Here is a 17,568-nt window from a genome sequence, read left to right as displayed (position 1 = left end):
GTGTCACTGCCGGTTCAACAGGATCGACATTCCATCGCATTCCAGGCTGAACACACCTGGAGAACCCGTTCAGTAGCGCCACGTGAGGGTTCATACTTCCTTCAGTCTTGCACCTTCCATCTCTGTTTATTATTTCAGGCATTCATATTTAATGCAGCAGCTAATTAATCTGCAGACATGATGTTTAAAATGGGCCTTCTTATCAACTGTTTAGTCTTTATTCAGACTCTCTGCTGATGATGTTTCCCTTCTGCTTGCAAAGAGGATGAGATTCCACAGCCAGACTCCAGATCAGCAAGCAGCATTTGCTACTCCAGACGCAGGAAGAGAGTCTACACGTGCAAGTCTTCTGCGTCACGCCCCAAACCTGGAACCTCATCAAGGAACTCCTTGAGGCTTGGACACATCCAAGCGCGCAAATTAGATCGAGTAAACAAAGAAAAACACACCGACATTTGAATTTTATTGTTCTAATTACATTTGATTTTAGAAGTACAACCCTTCATAGTTTAAAACTACACAACATTTCAGATCAGAGGAACACGCCATCTTATGAACACACATGTTCACCATCATCCTAGACATGCAGAAAGAGACCTCTGGCCTCATGACCCCTGGCCTCATGACCCCTGGCCTCATGTCCCCTGGCCTCATGAAACTTTTCATTTATTGCGGTCCAAGTGCAGCTCTACATGTGTGGATCACTGGTGTAAACTACAGACCCACACATAAAACAATCCTCTATGCTCACTCTGCCCCCCCCCCCCCCCCCCCACACACACACACACAAAGTTTGAGGTCCCAATATCCTCAAACCGACACCTTCGTCAGAGCGAGGTCGATCCCTTCCTTCACGCACGACGACATCACCGAACTCCTCCACCCTCAGGTGTAGCTGGCGACCTGGGCATGCGGAATACCTCCAGCAGTGCTCACGCTTAAGTGGTACTTCTCACAAAAATGTATTTTGCCTTTCAAGCACTCGCAAATGGGTTTCTAAAAAAAATCTTTTTACTCCTGCGTACTTTGATTCTACCCTGCAAACAGGCCCCAGTGGGGCCCAAGCAGGCTTTTTGCAGGCACTGTTGGCTAGGGCCAGCCCAGACCAAACCCTAACAGGTCCAGTGCAGGTTTGCCCACATGGAACCCAAAGGTCTTGGCTCTCTGTGGGCTACCTGAAACCAGCCCACCATACTGCTTTGCCCACAGAAAGCCCATGCTGGCCCAGTGCGGGCTTGCCCACATGGGGCCCAAAGGACTTTTGCACCTGTGGGCCCACGCTTATTTTTTGTTGGCAGCCCATGTCTTTTCCCTCACTTTTTTTGGAGGGAATTTCAGAAAAGGCGCAGGGAAAAGACATCGGCTGGGCTCCTGATTTTCTGGTAATATTCATAGATTTATTGTCATTAATTTTATTAGTTCAATAGGGTGAGTGGGTCACTGGAAATTCCAAGACATTTCTCAGTTATATTCTCTCTAAACCATGAATTTTAACTTTTAAATTTGAACTGTTTTTCGCAGGATGTTAGCTAAGTTGGTACTGCAAGCTAGCTTTCCTTTCTCTGTAGCTACAAGCTATCAAACATTGCACCTCTTGTGTGCTACAGTGAGCAAGGAGCAGGTTGGTTCAAATGAGAGCCCTGGCTGTGCTAGCTGGGTATGCTAGCTGGGTATGCTAGCTGGATATGCTAGCTGGGTATGCTAGCTGGGTATGCTAGCAGCTGTGCTGCCACTCATTTGTTACATTATGTTGATGTAATATTGGAATATTTAGAATGTGTGTGAAAAAGGTTTTTATAATATCTGATGTTCTCAAGTTCTGTCCCTCAAAATTGTGAACAATTCCTTTTTTCAATGTAGCCTGATCGTAATTTTGTATCCACTTAGTCCAGTTTTTCCCAGTTCCTCCATTATATCTAGAGTCCCAGTTTCATGCCTCCTCAACATGAGCCGTCAGCTGTGTGTGGTGCGTTATGTAAGTCTGGACTTTGTGCTGAGGTTTTAATGTTGGGTCACGACCAAACAATGGAGGGCTGATGGTTTACAAGGCTGCTATTGAGCGCCTTATCAGGCCTGGAGCTCTCTTCTGTGCCGTGTTGTAAGTCCGGGCCACGATCCAAAGATCAAACTCAAGGTCAGGAAGTCTCAGCATCCTGAGGTTTTGGGAAGCGATATGAAGCTGATGAGGGCTTTGATATTCTGTCTTTTTCAATGTTCGTTGTGTGTCTGTTCACTTTGGGTTCGTAGACCAACACACAAATGTGTCATTGCTGCAAATGAACGTGAATGAAGTCATTGGATGCCATGAATGAATGAAGCATCACTTCCATGTCAACCCATCTAACTTTGACTTGTCTGTTTCTGGTGGGATGATGATTGTGTTCATGTTCAGCCACTTGTTGGCAGCTGCTATGTTTAATATTTTACTCTCAGGCCCACAGTCTGCAACTGTTACAGACCCACATAACCAGACAGGACAGCCTGGCCAACTTCTCTTCTGATTTCTTCTTCTGCCAGTTTATTTCAGCAGCTCACAGCTGCAGGAAATAGCTGATCTAGTTTCATCCGAATCCCCAATGAAGCCTTAGAGATAAATAACATTTCCTACAGCACCTGAAGGCAGCACCGGCTCTCTCCGGGTGGGAGGGGACGTTCTCAGCACGCAGTGAAAAGTCCGACACACGCGTCCTCGCCACGGCGTCCGGGCTGTAGTGAGGAGGCTGCGGGACCGAGAGAATTGTCTTCACCCTCCACCGTCCTCATCTCCACTCTCAGCCGTCCTCCTCGGGGATTAGTCTGTCCCGACCTCTCCATCGCTGCCATGCCCTCTCTGCGACACTCCTACACGGTGACGGTAGCAGAGGAACCGGCAGCTTTGCCTGCAGACAAATCGGACCTGCGGCGCAAGGGTCCGGCTCTGTCCCGGTCCGTGCTGGTGTCCACGTTCATGGGGCTGATCATCAATCACGCCAAGGTAGGCTCGGCCTCACTGGCCCTGGTTCTGACACGGTTTTAAAGTTCTTATACAGATTTTAAACTAGAATCTGATGTATTATTTCCATTTGTTAAATGGCATTTTTGGTTGCATTTTAATGTCACCAGCTGGACAGAAACTAACCGTTTTTATTTGACTCGAGTGCTCTTTTGATCTTAAACATGGAAAAATGTCTCATGACAACGACACGACCATGGAAACAAGAGCAGGAAGGTGTGGGTAGTTGTGGTCAACACTGAGATCATGACACGAGGTCTGCAGGATTTGGTGAAAACTCACATTGTCATTGTGATAAATGGAATCAGCACAAAAACGACTGTTGCAGACAAAGTTACAGTGGCTTTAAACACAGAGAAAACCCACATTTGTAAACCAAAGTGATTCACTAAACCGTATCTTCACTATAAAAAATAGAAATAACAAGAAATCATTTACCAAATTCATTCAGGAATTAAAGCCATTCATGCAACATGTGCTCTACGCAGTAAGGGCTTGTATTTTTGTGGTGATACGATGCACAGCCACCAGCCGCCGACACCGCAGCCTTTAAGAGAGAGTGAAAATGGATCCTTGCTGGAAACCAAAAGTGGTGCTTCAACAGCTGAGTTGAGACGGAAGCAAATGAGTCACTCGTTAAAGGAGGAAAGTAAAATCAAACTTCTCCCTGATTCACTTTTCTACATCAGATTCAAGTTCTGTGAACAGAAGGGTCAAATGTGACCTCTGGGGTTAAGGCCAGGTGAGACCTGTGAGGTCACACGGGCAGGAACTGGAGGCAGGAGGGTTAAACCGCAGCGACAATTCAAGTGTGACAGGAGTTGCGTAACACGAGGGAGTGCTGCTGACAAGGAATGTGTCCCTCATCTTCTGCACAGGACATTTAGTTAATGTGGAGGGACGCCTGCAGCCTGCGCAGTCCGAGGTCACGGGGACACGTGGAGTCCCTGTGAATACCCTCGGGATCAGGATCTCCATATCCAAGTGTAAAAACTACAACTTTAACTTTTCTGCAGACGTTTAGGTTCCTTAGATGACGACGATGATTGACAGGCTTTTGTCTAACAGCCGTTTAAAGGCGCTACATGTAAAAATGCCAGCAAGTTTTGTGCCTCTTACTCCAAACCACTAGGGGGCAGCAACACCCGCGAGTTTGGTGTTCACCCTGATCATACATGTGGACACTTCTGTTGCTTTTGAAGATGGGATTTCAGTGTAATTATTAAGTGAAGGCCAGTTTGTATCAACGGATGTTCACATGTAGCTTTGCAAGGTTAGCCGCAGGCTAACTTCCATCCTCAGACCCTTGGCAGGCTGACGTCAACAGCACAAACGTGTACAGCGTCTCAACGAGGCCGACGTGTGGGTAGAATGTGGGCGTGTCTTCAGTCATCAGTCAGGTTAGCTTGTAAACAGGACCAATAATAAAAGCTTATATAAGAAACTCATGCAAACACCTTTTCAAAACAAAAGTTGTGAGCATTCATGTAAATGTAGCCGCTGAGTCACTGTTGCTCTAGTGCACGTTTACGCTGTGTGATGTCAGGGGCGTGTGAGCCACAGCCTTGATTGATGACATCATTGATGCACTCAGAGAAATAGAGGTCAGGTCAACCTTGAGTGGAGGAGCGTCAGTTAGTAGCTGCGTGTCGCCTGTGTCCTCGGAAAAGGCTGCAATGTTCTCCGTCCTCGGTTCCATCAGAACAACACTCATGTAAAATAAATCAGATCCACTTGTGAGGTGTTGCAGTGGTGGCGCCTGTCCCAGCCCTGCTGTCAGGTAGGCGAGATTTGTTTGTACTATTTCCAAGGGAGTGGCGAGCTGGCGCCTCGTGTGCTGGCGTGTTCCTCGCTCAGTCACATGTTACCGCAGCTGTGACCAGGCATGCATGGCTGGTCGAGAACATCATGATCTCTGGCTCGTCCTGCCCTGCTGAAGTCAGGCCAACAGGTTCCTGTTGAGAGCACAGCCATTACCTGAACGCATCACTTCCTCTGGTTTTTGGAACCGGCAGCTTAAATCACCTGCAGGGCGTGGTCATTACTCACAGCAGCGGCGCAGCAGGCCGGCGCCGCGACCATATGGTCACCTTCAAACACTGCAGAGAGGAAACGAAGATACAGGAAGTGGAGCAATGAATGACATTTTAGCTGCCAGGCTCACGGCTTTCCATCCTCCACTGAGCTGCGGGAACGCTCTTCCACACGCTAAATAACTGCTAACAAAAGGTCACGGTCACGGAGCACGTTAGCACAACGACATCGACGCACCAGCGCAGACATCAGCTGCTTCAGACAACGTCTCCGGACCGCGCAGAAAAAAAACCAGGATCAGTAATTCTCAATAACACGACGAAAACAAAAGAGAACAATAATTAAACATAATTAAAAAAAAACTAATTTTAGAATTCCTAGAAACAGATGATGATTTTAAATAGGAAACTAATAATTCTGCATTATACAGTAGAAATACTCCCAAATGGTGGAATGACAATCATCAATCAATAATTTACATGAAGTTGTTTGTGTGTACAAACACGCCCTCAGTGTGTTGCCACGGTGATGTCCCTCCCAGGCAGAGCTCCTCGGAGGTCAGCAGCCGTTGATCAATAACCGTGATGACGTCATCCTGGTCGTTATGTAACGCCGTAACTGTTCCCTTGTTCAGGAAGAGCTGCTGGCCCAGAGGTCAATAGGTCATCAATAGGTCACCTGTTAACCTCGTCATCGCTGCACCAAAGAGACAATAAGACACCGTTCAGAAAGCAATCACCAATCCCTCAACACCCCAGCGGTGGGAGTTTCTGTCCTCAGGGCTCAACTAAAGGGCAACAGATCAACTTGAGTTGAGTCGTGGCTTTGTTTGTCGCTCCTGGACGCCGTCGTCTGTCCAGGAGCGACAAATGGAGTCACTGAGAATTGATGGATTGATCGATAATGAAAATATTCATTAGTTGAAACCCTGAACCTGAAGTTTGAGGATTTTTAAGAGGGTATGGATGGGGGGGTCGGGGGGTGGAGGTAGTTAAAATTCCTTCCTGTGAGTAAAAGCGCTGCTGTCTGAGTGGAAAACCAACAGCTGATCCATGGAATCAGCGGCGCCACGGAAGCGCGACAGCATGGCTCGTCATGACTGTGGACCCTTCCTCTGGGGCCCTGTCACATGCTTGTGTGATGTCACTGCGGCGGGTGGCGTCACCCGGGCAGGAAGCGGCCAGGACACGCTATGACATATGATCAAATCATGAGGAACAGGCGCCGCTGCCCTCAGACAACGTGACGGTCCGCTGGAATGTCAACAAATGACGTCCGCATAGAGACAGAGAGGACGGCGGCTGGAGGCCTGCTTACCGCCCCATGTATCAGCACGGCAGGGTTCAGTGGCGGCTAGAACTCACCGCCGATCAGTCAATGTATGTGGTGATGTGACGCGTTCATGTTGCAGTACTTCACATAAGTTAATTTTTTAATAATAGATATAGCTAATAATGACCACACCTCATCTTTACTTCCTGGTTTGTCTTTTAAACCGACGTGCAGCCAAACGTCGTCACTCACACCTTCTGCTCTGCAGGTGTAGCGACACCTAGAGGAGCGGAGGAGTTACACGCGCCGCCAGGGCCCAGACGTGGAGCCCAGCTGGTCCTGCATTGATATTGGTTTAGATGCTGGATATCGTTTTCCTCAAGTCGTGTCAATGAATGAATGATTAATGGGCTTTTCAAAATGTTCTGAAATATACAGGAAAACGTTACTCCGAAGATGTTTCTCATAACGTACAACATTTCAATGTCATGTTTTGTACAATTAACATTACTTAATAGAGGTTATCAGTCAAATTATTATAGATAAAACATGTTATTTTGTATGGAATATCATTTCATCAAATTCGGTGATGTTGGTAAAGCCAGAACACTTCAGGTGATTCAAATCTTCACGTTTGCCTCATAACCGTTGTGGTTTGCTGCTGAACAACAAAACCTGTGTTTGTCTTGTTCAAGTCCAATTCTGCGTTTTAACGTTTGGGCTCAGACGTGAAGGGAGTGTAACCTGCTGTCTCTGTCCTGCAGCAGAAGCGGAGCCCTCAGGGTTTGGTGGGACTGAAGAACCTGGGGAACACGGTAGGTTCCTCTGCTTCTCCTGCGTTTGGGCCGGTCCGGTTCCTCTCTCCGGTATTTCCTGCAACTCTCTGCTGTCTCTGACATCCAGTGTTTCATGAACTCCATCCTCCAATGTCTGAGCAACACGGCGGAGCTGAGGGATTACTGCCTCGCCAGCGTCCATCACACCGACCTCAACAACAACTGCAGGACCGAGACGGCGCTGACCGACGGTAGGCGGAGCCTCAGCAGCTGATCACGGCCCATCAGTGTTGAGTCACTGTATGACTCAGCTGGAGGTCATGATTGGTCGCTGCACAACTTTCTGCGCCCATCAAACTCGAATCAAATTTAATGACTTCATAATTCAGACGGACCTCAGCGCTGCGGTGCAAAATACGATGCCGTCATTTGATTTTTAAAGTCATGAAAGTTGATGGACGTTCTCGTTGAAAACGTTCTAAAAGCTGCAGATGCAGAGGGACTCTTGTTGAAGATGTTCCAGTAAAGTTCTGATGCTTTTGAAAAATTAAAAATCCAGAAGTTGAAGTCTTGTTCAAGTTTGTTTCTGCCAGGTCTCGACTGATTTAGCCAGGTTTTGTTAGGCTTGTCACATTTTCCTGAGCAGGAACCATGAACTATGAACAGGCCGTTGACATTTTAAAGCCATTAAATAAATATAAATTTGCAATAATTTTTGTCATGGTGTGGTAGGTTAGGATTTATTGTGCCAGTTCTTTAGTAAACTTCATCTTCTTCTCCTTTGTCGTGATTCTGGTCTCCGTTGTTCCTTCTGTCTCAGAGTTTGTCAAACTGACTCAGGGTCTGTGGACGTCCGTCAACAATGACATCATCAGTCCGTCAGATCTCAGGAACCAGATCCAGAAATATGCTCCAAAATTTGCAGGATGCAAGTAAGTCTTTTCTCAACGCTGAGCTCTGCCCGCAAAGCTCCGCCCACACAGTCTGACTCCTCCCACCCAACTGGAATGAAACAGCCTGCTTGACATCTGCTCTTCTCTCAAACTTCGCCAGTCTATAGATGTCATGTATGACACGTTATTGGACACTGACCACTGGCTTCATCCCGTGTGTCTCCGCAGTCAGCAGGACGCGCAGGAGTTCTTACGCTTCTTACTGGACGGCCTCCATAACGAGGTCAACAGGGCGATGCTCCACCCCACAGCGTCCAACCAGGACTTTGACCACCTCTCGTAAGTATGCGGTGCCAAAAAGACTCTCATCAGAGGGGGCAGCCCCAAGTGTTACGATATAGTGAGCAGTACCATGTAGTAGTATGTAGCAATGTGTAGTGTCGTGTAGTATTGTGCAGTAGTGTGTCGCACCATATTGTTTGGTGTATTATCATGCAGTAGTGTGTAGTGCTGTGTAGTAGTGCATTGTAGAATGTAGTCATGTGTGATATCATGAAGTGAAGTAGCATGTATTGGTGTGTAGTATCGTGTATTATTGTGTAATACTGCATAGTTTTGCGCAGTTGTGTGTAGTACTGTATAGTATTGTGTAGTATCGTGCAGTAGTGAGTAGTCTTGTGTCGTCTCCTGTAGTATCCTCTAGTCTCCTGTAGTATCCTCTAGTCTCCTGTAGTATCCTCTAGTCTCCTGTAGTATCCTCTAGTCTCCTGTAGTATCCTCTAGTCTCCTCTAGTCTCCTGTAGTATCCTCTAGTCTCCTGTAGTATCCTCTAGTCTCCTGTAGTATCCTCTAGTATCCTCTAGTCTCCTGTAGTATCCTCTAGTCTCCTGTAGTCTCCTCTAGTCTCCTCTAGTCTCCTGTAGTATCCTCTAGTCTCCTGTAGTATCCTCTAGTCTCCTGTAGTCTTGTGTAGTGACAGTGGTGCTCTGAAGCCTCCGTCTGTCAGTCAGAGGTTCAGATTCAGGAGAAGCTTTGATTCTGGTCTTCCCTGACAGGGACGACGAGAAGGGCAGACGCATGTGGAGTCTGTACCTGGAGAGAGAGAACAGCAGAGTGGTGGGTACGTGGGCTCGCAGCGCAGTTACCATGGACACATTAACAACCTTTTTATTGGCGGTGGATGGATGGTGACTCGCCACGTGTGCTTCTGTCTGTAGATCTGTTCGTCGGACAGCTGAGGAGCTCCCTGACCTGCACCGTCTGTGGATTCCGCTCCACCATGTTTGATCCGTTCTGGGATCTGTCGATCCCGATCGCACAGGTCAGACCAGCGTGGAAGGTGTTTCTCACCTGGACTTTCTCACATCTTTAGTGTTTACATTGGCGGTGAAGGAGATTAGCTTCTGGAAAAGGAAACGTGAATCTCATGTTCATTATACGACAGAACCTGATTGGTCAGCTAGAACTTGTCAACATGTACAAATCAGCGTGACAGCAAACGGCGCTGTGAATGAGGAGGAACAAGCAGGACTCAAGCAGGTGGTTTGTGATACAACGGTGGGAAAAAACTTCCACTTCCTGTCTTCTGTCCAAATACAGAAGCAAGACTTTCCTCTTTGAGCAGGAGCGGGTTTGGATCACCACGCCATGTGACAACCCCCCAGAAACACTCGAGACGCTCAGCAACTTTCTTGTTGCTAAGTCGTTGCTAAGGCTTGACCTTCTAGCACAGATGTAGTCGATTGCTAACTGTTTTCCAGCTATTAGCGATGTGTTTCCATGGAAACGGGGATAACACTGTATTGCCACACAATTAGAGGATATTGTTTTGTTTGTTTTTTTGTGTCATCATCACATTCTACTGCTGCTCAGCTGGTGTAACGTCACATGGTGCTCCAGTAAGGTTCCTCCTCACAATCGCCAAGTGAGAACGGAACATTGTTGCGTCCTGGCTGGCCTGTTCCATTCTGCCTGTTGAGTTATCGGCTATTTGCCACATCAGAGATCAGGGAGGTTCTTAAGAGTTCTGTATCTCCACAGAAGAGCGCCGGCGAGGTGACGCTCAAAGACTGCCTGAGAGTCCTAACGAAGGAGGATGTGTTGGACGGAGTCGAGCGGCCGGTGAGAAGTTTACCAGTCCTTTTGTAACGATGATCTCTGTGCAGCAGCAGCAACTCACGGCTGCGTCTCTTTCAGACTTGTAACAGATGCAAAGCCAGAAGAAAATGCACCAAAAGATTCAGCATTCAGAAGTTCCCTCAAGTTCTTGTGCTTCGTATCCTTGTTCCCCCGCGTGTGACATCACATGCGCCTTCATGAAGGCAACTTAGGTGAATTTGTGAAAAGTGTCCCTCACAGTGAGAAACAGAACCACACCCTGCTCAGCTTGTCTGACCAAGACCTCGTATGAGTCCTCCTCCTGTTTTTTGTTTTGTTTTGTTTTGGAGGGGGGGGGGGGGGGGGTACCCATTTTTGTGGTAAAAAAAATTAGTTTATAAGAATCCGTGCCTGACGGTCACAGTGATGCTGTGCTCCAGCGTTGCGTCCTTGACTCTGTGTTCCTCTCAGACCTGAAGCGTTTCTCTGACTCGAATATCCGAGCCAGCAAACTGTCCACGTACGTCAAGTTCCCCCTCAAAGAGCTGGACCTGCGGGAGTTCGCCTCAGAGAGCAGCGGTATGTATTTGCCGAGGACGACTGTCCAAGGTCAGCTGCATGTGATGACCCCGGTTTTGACGGACGGCCTTGTCTCCCCTGCAGAGCGAGCTGTGTATAACCTGTACGCAGTGTCCAACCACTGGGGAAACACCCTGGGAGGTCACTACACAGCCTACTGCAAGAACCCAGTGCTGGGCGAGTGGTACAACTACAACGACGCCAGGTATCAGCTCCTCACCTGTCAGCTTATCAGCCTGGATGTGTGGCTGAGCTGGGCAGTGACGGCTCAGTGGTTCCTGAGATAACGTCCTCCTTTCATTAAGGAACCTTCTTGTGGTTCCCTCTGTGCAGGGTGAGTCCGATGTCCTCCAGCCAGGTCCGCAGCAGCAACGCCTATATCCTCTTCTATGAGCTCGCCACCTCCGCTCACAGCAAGAGTCAGACCTGCTGACTGTAGCTCTGCTGGAAGAGAGCTCCACCCTGTGGGCACATCCAGTCATTACAGACTGGAAATGGAGCACATAGACCCAACGCTGTCTCGCCATTCTGGGGGGAGAAGGTGGCGGTGAAGGCTTGTTTGAGCCTTAAGGCTTTCAGCTGGAGCTGTGAAGTGAGAGGCAGACGGAGGGTAAGAGGACTCATCCTGATGCAGCGCTGCGCTCAGAAAGTGATTTTTCCGGTTCATTTTGGCTGCAAAATCCTTCCCTGACTTTTTGAGGCACTTTTAAACTTAGACTCTTAAATCCACAGAGACTTCAAAGCCTTCCAAACGCTGGCGGCAAGTTTAATTTATTCTCGTCAAGATGACGGGTGTACATGCCTGTGTGTGCCGTGAGTGAACCGAGCCTTACGTTTTCCTGTTTGAACAAAAGAAATCCACTTCTGGAGAGGAGACTCCGTGTCAAGTTGTGTTTTTGTACAGTATTTATAGGAGGCACAGTGAATGTAGCAGAGCCTGCAGCACCAAAGCAACCACAACAACATGTCTGCCAGGAAATATGACGCCGAGCCCCCATCGGAGTCAGTTTGAGGTCTATAAATCATTAAAATTCCATGTTAATTGTCATTATTTTCAACATCCTGTCAGAGGCGATTCAGGCAGCCCTCAGCAATAATAAGCGTTTTGTGCAACTACTTGGAGCCCGGATGTGTTTGGAGGAGAACGCTCGTAACGCAGAACTTGTCGGTGGTTTTGGGGTTTTGATAGGAAATCATCTTCACCAATAAATGTCCATAACTTTTCTACGCCTTCGTTGCCGTTTTTATGTCCACGCGTTCTGTGTTAACACTTCTGAGGCACAATTCACTCCAATCAAGGAGCAGTGTGGTTTCAATCAACATTTATTTTTACATCATAAAGATGTTTGTCACTTGGTCCAAACCAATCCGCTGTAGACACACCAGCAGTTGAGCGTGTCAAATTAATCATATTTGGCGACTAGTCAGGTTTTTTCATTTTACATAACTGCGGTAGTTTCTGTAAAATGTCTATAAATGTGATTCAGGTAGCTGATAGAAATGTTACGAATAAAATGTTTGTGTGTTCAAGTGTAGACAATATTTGCTTTTGTAAATTCTGAAACCGGACTGGGCTGATATTTGAGGATTCGAGCGATACAGTGTGTTTTGTACAGTAGGGAACAATAACGTTCCGCAAGACAAATTTGAGTTTTTTACACTGAAAGACTCTTAATATTCATAGCAACTGATTTCATTGGTCCTTCACACGTCACAACTAATTTAGTATTGAGAAAGAATGTTGTGCGTTGGAGGCAGTTGGTGGGAGCACAGAGGCCAGCGAGTGTGCGCTGCCTGGTGTGAACCTCCAGCCCCACTGAGCAGATTACGGTCAGACTGGATTTATGTCAGAAACCTCTTTGACCCACATAAACAAGACCACCTCACCTCCTGCTGCAGCCACTAGAGGGCGCTTCAGTTGTGTGTACACCCAGAGTCTGTTGTTGTTTGGGTTATGACACACAGAAGATACGTTGCTGCTTGGTTCTACGTGAAACTGCTTGCTGCAGTTTTAAAACGTGTCAAAACTGCAGGTCCGTCCTGTCCCCTCCTTTTATTCTAGAACAAAACCTGGAGGAGGGGAAATCTCCAACCTTATTCTGCCCCACCACGGCCATGGCTCTGGGGTTGAGAACGTCAGGACTGAGATATCTGGAGGCTGTACAGACATTCATGGTTCTCAGAGGAACCCCACTGAGCTGCTGACTCCCTGACATTCCCTCCAGCTCCAAAGATATTTTTGTCTTTGACTGAACGAAGCAGTGTTTCATGTTTAAACAGAATAAAACAGAACGACCCAAATTAAAGTTTTCTTTTAGAGGTCAAAATCCCTTGCAAGAACCCTGAGCGGTGAATGTTCCCATCCCTGTGTTTGTGTTCATCTTTTAATAACGGAGCCAACCTCAGGAGGAGGAGGCTATAACAACATCTGCTTGATTTAACTCAGTTACAGCAACACTTTTGTGAAACAGCCAGCTGAACATGGCGGAAACCTGCGAGCGAACGGAGTCGGCTGCAGCGGGATGAGCGTGAACGTGCTCTTCTTTCATTCGGAGGCTTTCGTGAGCTCTTGGTTGCAGTCGTAAAATGGAGAAACAGCTCAGAACTGCCAGGAAGCACTTGTGTCATAAAAGAAGTGGACTTTGCTCTGACGAGCTCCTGTGAGCCAGCACGTCTCAGAAATGAGTAGAAAGAGCAACTTTACTTTTGAACAAGAACAGAACCAGAAGTTCGTAGTAAGAAAATACTATGATCAAACAAAGAGGCTTGAAAATACTTCCTGTAAATCATCGTTTTATTATATTATTGATGTGTGAGTGGCAAATCAGCTGTGTGGGTGCTTCGTTTCACTTCAGTTGGACACAAAGGCCTCAGGTCTGGGTGTAAATGTCTGGGTCTCTGTTACCTTCCAGATCTTCTTCGTTTTTGATTGCTACACAGAATGTTTTCCCTGACTTCTTATGTTATCATCGATCAGGTAACACTTTCACTTCACGCAGCAGTAAGAACACCTTCGACACGGCCTGGCCTCATGTGAAAGCACAACTCCACTGCTGTTTACACGATCCCCAGGTCCAGCATATTTGATCAAATTCAATTAAAAGAAGAATCAAACAGTTCTGGAAAGTCAAATTTATTCCAATACACAATTATTTCCATCTTATCTAATATGAAGAATAATTAAAACAGGGATCCATTTAGAAACCCTTAATTACCTGTTATAAAGCTGAAATAGCAAACAGTGAATTCACTTCTTCGTCTTCTTCTTGGCCCACGCCATCATCCTCGAAGACGTGCAGTGTTTGATTCTAGTGTGGGTCTTTCAGACGAGAACTCTGGACTACATCTCCCTCCCTCCCTCTCTGGAGGTCACGTTTGAATCTGTCTCCAGATTTCATGACATTGTCCACGATACTGAGAAGAACCTCTCAGATCCTCCCAGTGTACTTCAGCACACCAAAGATGCCGCCACCTGAAACGAGAGACATGATTCTGATGTGTCACTTCTCTGCATTTCGTCTGACTTTTATTACAGACAGAGTTTCCCTCTAATTACACGTTTTGACGGCACCATAGTTGCAAGCAGGCAGCTCACACAGCTGGTTGGCGGCAGCAGGAGCAGCTGGGGAAGTCAGATGAACCGACCACTGGCACTCGTCAGCAGAGGCTCAGAGCTGCGAGGCCTTATGGCACCCAGCGTTACTATGGTAACGGATGATAAGCTAGTGTGTTGTTGAGGAAGTGTTTGACCTCACCGATAGCAGCTACGCCAGAAATGGAGCCGATGGTGATGCCAGCAATTTCACCAGGTGAGAAAGCCTCCTGTTCTCCTCCCCCCACATCCCCCGTGGTAGCAGTTGAAGGACTGGCAGGTGGAGCAGGTGACGAAGTGGCAGGTGGAGCAGGTGAAGGACTGGCAGGTGGAGCAGGTGAAGGACTGGCAGGTGGAGCAGGTGACGAAGTGGCAGGTGGAGCATGTGAAGGACTGGCTGGTGGAGCAGGTGACGAAGTGGCAGGTGGAGCAGGTGACGAAGTGGCAGGTGGAGCATGTGAAGGACTGGCTGGTGGAGCAGGTGACGAAGTGGCAGGAGGAGCAGGTGACGAAGTGGCAGGTGGAGCAGGTGACGAAGTGGCAGGAGGAGCAGGTGACGAAGTGGCAGGAGGAGCAGGTGACGTAGCGGCAATCATTGTCGCCTGCCACAAAACTGCATTTTAATGGAAGAAAATAGTTGTATGAGGCAAGTTGGTAATTTAGTGTAAGGAGACGGTGGCAGATGAGAAACTAAAGCTCACCCCTCAAACTTCACCGGAGTCACAACCCTAAATCTGCTCTGGTGCTTTTGCTCTGACCAGCATGCCCTCATTTTTTTTCAAATACCATTGATTCATCACTCCAGTTTGAAAGGTCCGCAAATTATTTGCGCAATAAAAGAACCGAGAGTTTCCCACAGGTGTTCATAAAATGCCATTCAATGAGTCAAGCAAGTCGTCAGGAGGGGTCTGAACGTGCTCAACTCTATTTAAGATAGAATCAGCGGTGTTCCCCTCCTTCTCTACTGCCAGTGAGCAAGTGCTTGTTCTTCCACAAACTGAGGTCCAATCAGAACACCTCCTTTCCTCATCGATGTGTCTGATGGCCATGATCCCATAAAGCATGAAGCCCAGAATGTTCTATACACGTAAACTCGAGAACATTGAAAACTGGATGCTTCGCCACCGAGGTGCTGTGGGCAGTGCTTCACAGCCTCACTGGCGCATTTCTATGTTTGCTAAATTGCATAATGAATTAAATATTCAATATTCCGTCAGACCCCTCGATGGGATTAGGAACATTTACAGCTGCAGACTTGAACAATCAATAAGTTACAATTCAACTCACAGAATCTAAAAAGAAGAAGAGGAAAAAAGGTGTTTTTGGTTAGTTTGGTTTATTTACCTGTGCCAAGCAGGCAAAGAGTCCCCAGAGGAAGATTCACTTTCATTGTCCCAGAGTTTGGTGGCGGATCTTGAAATGATGGTCTTTGGATGGAGAGCTGGACAAACACAGACGCACCAGCGACTCTGGTTTGATTAACGGAACTGAACCAAGGAACGTGGAGAAAAAAAGAAAAAGACTTGACTTCTCTTTGTGACGCGAGATCTTATCAAACGTTCCATCTGCACTCCAGTCAGCGCCACCGCAGCCATGAAAGAACTGAAGTGTGTGTATGTGTGTGTGTATACATATATATGTATATATATATGTATAAATATACACATATATATACATATATATGTATATATATGTGTATATATACATATATATGTATGTATATATACATATATATACATATATATATGTGTATATATATATATATACACATATATATAAATAGATAAAAACAACAGATCTTTCATGCTCGTGTGAGTCAAGAGGAATCTACCTGCATCAGAACAGGCGCATTGTTTTAAACTGGTTATTGCTGCCACATGAGAGTCTACCAGATCCAAGAAGGAGGGCTTCTGCTGCGCTCACCTGAGATGCAGTCGGCAACATCTGCTCTTCGCTCAAGGCCACCCACACCTGCGTCTGTGACTCTTTTATATCCCATCATCACCTGCAACCCTCCCATCCGGATCCGTGCGTGCGTTTATCCAGTGTTGCGTCACCGCAGCCCAACTGGCAGCAGGATATTGATTTTGTAGGTTTAGTCGCTCCTGCAACAGAGCTGGACGAAGGGTTTATGGCCTCCTCAAGGCTGCATCTTCGCAGCAGGAAAAGTTCTAAGTTTCTCTTTCATTTACACAAAAGAACTCTTGTTCACCAACGTGACCTTGAAATGTACATCATCAGGAATGGAGTTTCCACAGGGTTCTATGATCGACTGTCATTTTTCTGAATGTTTTGTTGAATTTTCTGAAGGTTTTCTTGTTGCATCTTTGTACTTGTTTCTGATTCATGAAGTAACTCATCCAGAGTTTTACTTTTCGTTAAATCTGACACATCATCACGAATCTGACCTGCAATTTTATCATTTTAATAAGAACAAATAAGTTTTTCTTGTCTTTTCTTTTTTAGATCATTTGTGTTCTATTTTACTCTCTTTGTTTGTTAGGTTTTGCAGAACTGAAAGCTTTGAATATTTTGTATTGTTGTTCGGGGGTCAGGCTTCAGGCTTCCTTGGAAAAAACGCATTTATTGGAGTTGCTAAGAGTCCATGGAAGCAAAAGTTTAACAGCCAGAGAGCTGCTGTCTCCTCTTTGTCTTCGGTTTTATGGAGTGTGTCCACACCTCTAATCTGCAGGAGTTTATCAGACTGTAAACCATTGATAGTTCTTACGGGTGAGCCACCCTGGATTCCGCCCCATAAGTGCTCCAAACTTCCTGCTGACATAAAACGAAACTTAGCTTTCATCGCAGTCACGATGAGAAAAAACACGTGTTCTACGATTATGATGGTATTAGTACACAGTCAAGGTTCTAGAGCTTGTCAGCAAGACAGCCGTGGATCTTTGTGATGCTGTATGAACCTGCGTAGAAAAACTGAACTTCAACTTAGGTCTTTGTCTCAGCACCGCTGAACCGCCTCCATCTTTTCTGTCTCTGCTCAATCTTGCACTGACATTCGCGGTTCCGAGTGCATCGATCCGACGTCTGGCTATGAAACGCAGTCGTACATCCCATCTGATACCATCCTGACTCAAACTTCATTCAATCAAGTCAAGAGGAGCTGACATTAAAGAAAGACCTCTTTCGTGTTGGTACATATTTTTGACGACTTGTCAGCTTTAATGTCATTCTGACTCCTTGAAGATGTCTGCTAAACTGAGCTCAGATCTGGTAAACGAGAGGAGCCAGAGGTCAGGAAGGTTGTTGAGCGAAGGGCCGAACTGAAGCCGACTCGTTCCCCACTCCGTCTGCACCTGTGTGGTAAATGGTGCCTTT

General features: G+C 46.7%; 1 protein-coding gene and 1 long non-coding RNA gene across 4 annotated transcripts; one reads left to right on the top strand and one right to left on the bottom strand.

The window, feature by feature from the left end:
- Positions 1–2,625: 2,625 nt before the first annotated feature.
- On the top strand, positions 2,626–11,870 carry LOC147248113 (ubiquitin carboxyl-terminal hydrolase 2-like). 3 transcript variants are annotated; one of them, XR_015119517.1, is made up of 13 exons: positions 2,627–2,974; positions 7,063–7,113; positions 7,202–7,325; positions 7,895–8,006; positions 8,196–8,306; positions 9,023–9,087; positions 9,185–9,288; positions 10,008–10,088; positions 10,164–10,242; positions 10,536–10,643; positions 10,728–10,848; positions 10,977–11,253; positions 11,376–11,870. XR_015119517.1 is itself a non-coding variant. In XM_086226898.1 (12 exons), the coding sequence occupies exons 1-12, from the start codon at positions 2,822–2,824 to the stop codon at positions 11,074–11,076; spliced, it is 1,206 nt and encodes a 401-aa protein (XP_086083024.1). In that variant the 5' UTR covers positions 2,626–2,821; the 3' UTR covers positions 11,077–11,870. The 3 variants fall into 3 exon arrangements, 2 of the variants coding, with proteins under 2 accessions (XP_086083024.1, XP_086083023.1); XM_086226898.1 differs by having other exon boundaries at positions 2,626–2,974; positions 7,066–7,113; positions 10,977–11,870; XM_086226897.1 differs by having other exon boundaries at positions 10,977–11,870.
- Positions 11,871–14,754: 2,884 nt separating this feature from the next.
- On the bottom strand, positions 14,755–16,255 carry LOC147248112 (uncharacterized). The gene is made up of 3 exons (XR_015109258.1): positions 16,159–16,255; positions 15,580–15,722; positions 14,755–14,848 (listed from the first exon to the last, which is right to left on the bottom strand). It is a non-coding gene; the product is annotated as an uncharacterized LOC147248112 (long non-coding RNA).
- Between the last annotated feature and the right edge of the window lie 1,313 nt (positions 16,256–17,568).

The sequence above is a fragment of the Aulostomus chinensis genome, chromosome 15 (assembly GCF_037954235.1).
Source record: "Aulostomus chinensis isolate RoL2024-O1b breed Wild chromosome 15, RoL_Achi_v1.0, whole genome shotgun sequence".
Classification (NCBI taxonomy): domain Eukaryota; kingdom Metazoa; phylum Chordata; class Actinopteri; order Syngnathiformes; family Aulostomidae; genus Aulostomus; species Aulostomus chinensis.
The sequence above is the reverse complement of the archived record's forward strand: the minus strand, read 5'-3'. Positions and strand labels throughout refer to the sequence as shown.